We start from the raw sequence: 767 nt of genomic DNA, 5'->3' as shown, positions 1-767 counted from the left end.
GGGGGAGCGGCAACTCCCAGGAAACACTCGGCGCCGTGTATTGATCTCCAGCGATCAAATGCTGAACTGACTGGTTCCCCTTTGATCAGGGGGGAACCGAGTCCTAATCTACCCAATCAAAACAATCCTAGAACATGCATTCTATGCACACACTTCATGCACTGTCCGGGACTTGGTTGCCTTCGATCTCACCGGCCTGTCCCGCATCCCTGAAGCCGTTGCCGCCGTCCAGGGTGCTCCCTCATAAGAGGGTCCTCTGGTGAATGTTGCGTACTCTGGGCCCTGGGCAGACCCATCCTGATCAGTCGCACGCAACACTCCCCCCACCATGCCCAGGCCCAGCAGTCGCATCCTGAGTATTTTGCCCCTAGCTCCGGCGGGCCATGTGGCGCAACACCTCGGCATCAGGTAACTACAGCAATGCGACCGCCTCGGTCAGTTTTTTACGCTGACCGGCATCTTCAAGGTCTTCGATGAATTGCCTCACAAGGAGAGGTACTTCTCTGTACATCACTTGGAGTGGCTCCCAACTGAATTCAATGGCTTCATGGCCTTTCCATCGAACTAGGAGTTCCCACCGGTTCGTACCAGGGTTGAGTCTGCACGCTTCACACGCGGCGACTGCCAGCGTCACCCCTTGACTGCTGACGTAGTCGATGATTTCCTCAGTGAGGTCAAGGTACTGATCTGCGTAGTACTTGAGTCGTGAATGATGAGCTTCCCGCTCGTTTCCGGTAATAACATGTTCGATAACGCACGAGTACGGC

At 55.4% G+C, this 767-nt stretch overlaps 1 protein-coding gene across 1 annotated transcript in view; it reads right to left on the bottom strand.

The window, feature by feature from the left end:
* Positions 1-262: 262 nt before the first annotated feature.
* H310_07671 (hypothetical protein) overlaps positions 263-767 on the bottom strand; it is a gene marked incomplete at its 5' end in the record, with an annotated part of 3,654 nt that continues 3,149 nt past the window's right edge. Inside the window, one exon of the mRNA XM_008873101.1 lies at positions 263-697. Within this exon, the coding sequence (XP_008871323.1) occupies positions 413-697 (285 nt within the window). The 3' untranslated portion in view covers positions 263-412. The remainder of the gene's footprint in view (positions 698-767) is intronic.

Source organism: Aphanomyces invadans (genome assembly GCF_000520115.1).
Source record: "Aphanomyces invadans strain NJM9701 unplaced genomic scaffold supercont1.14, whole genome shotgun sequence".
In the NCBI taxonomy this organism is placed as follows: Eukaryota; Oomycota; class Saprolegniomycetes; order Saprolegniales; family Verrucalvaceae; genus Aphanomyces; species Aphanomyces invadans.
The sequence above is the reverse complement of the archived record's forward strand: the minus strand, read 5'-3'. Positions and strand labels throughout refer to the sequence as shown.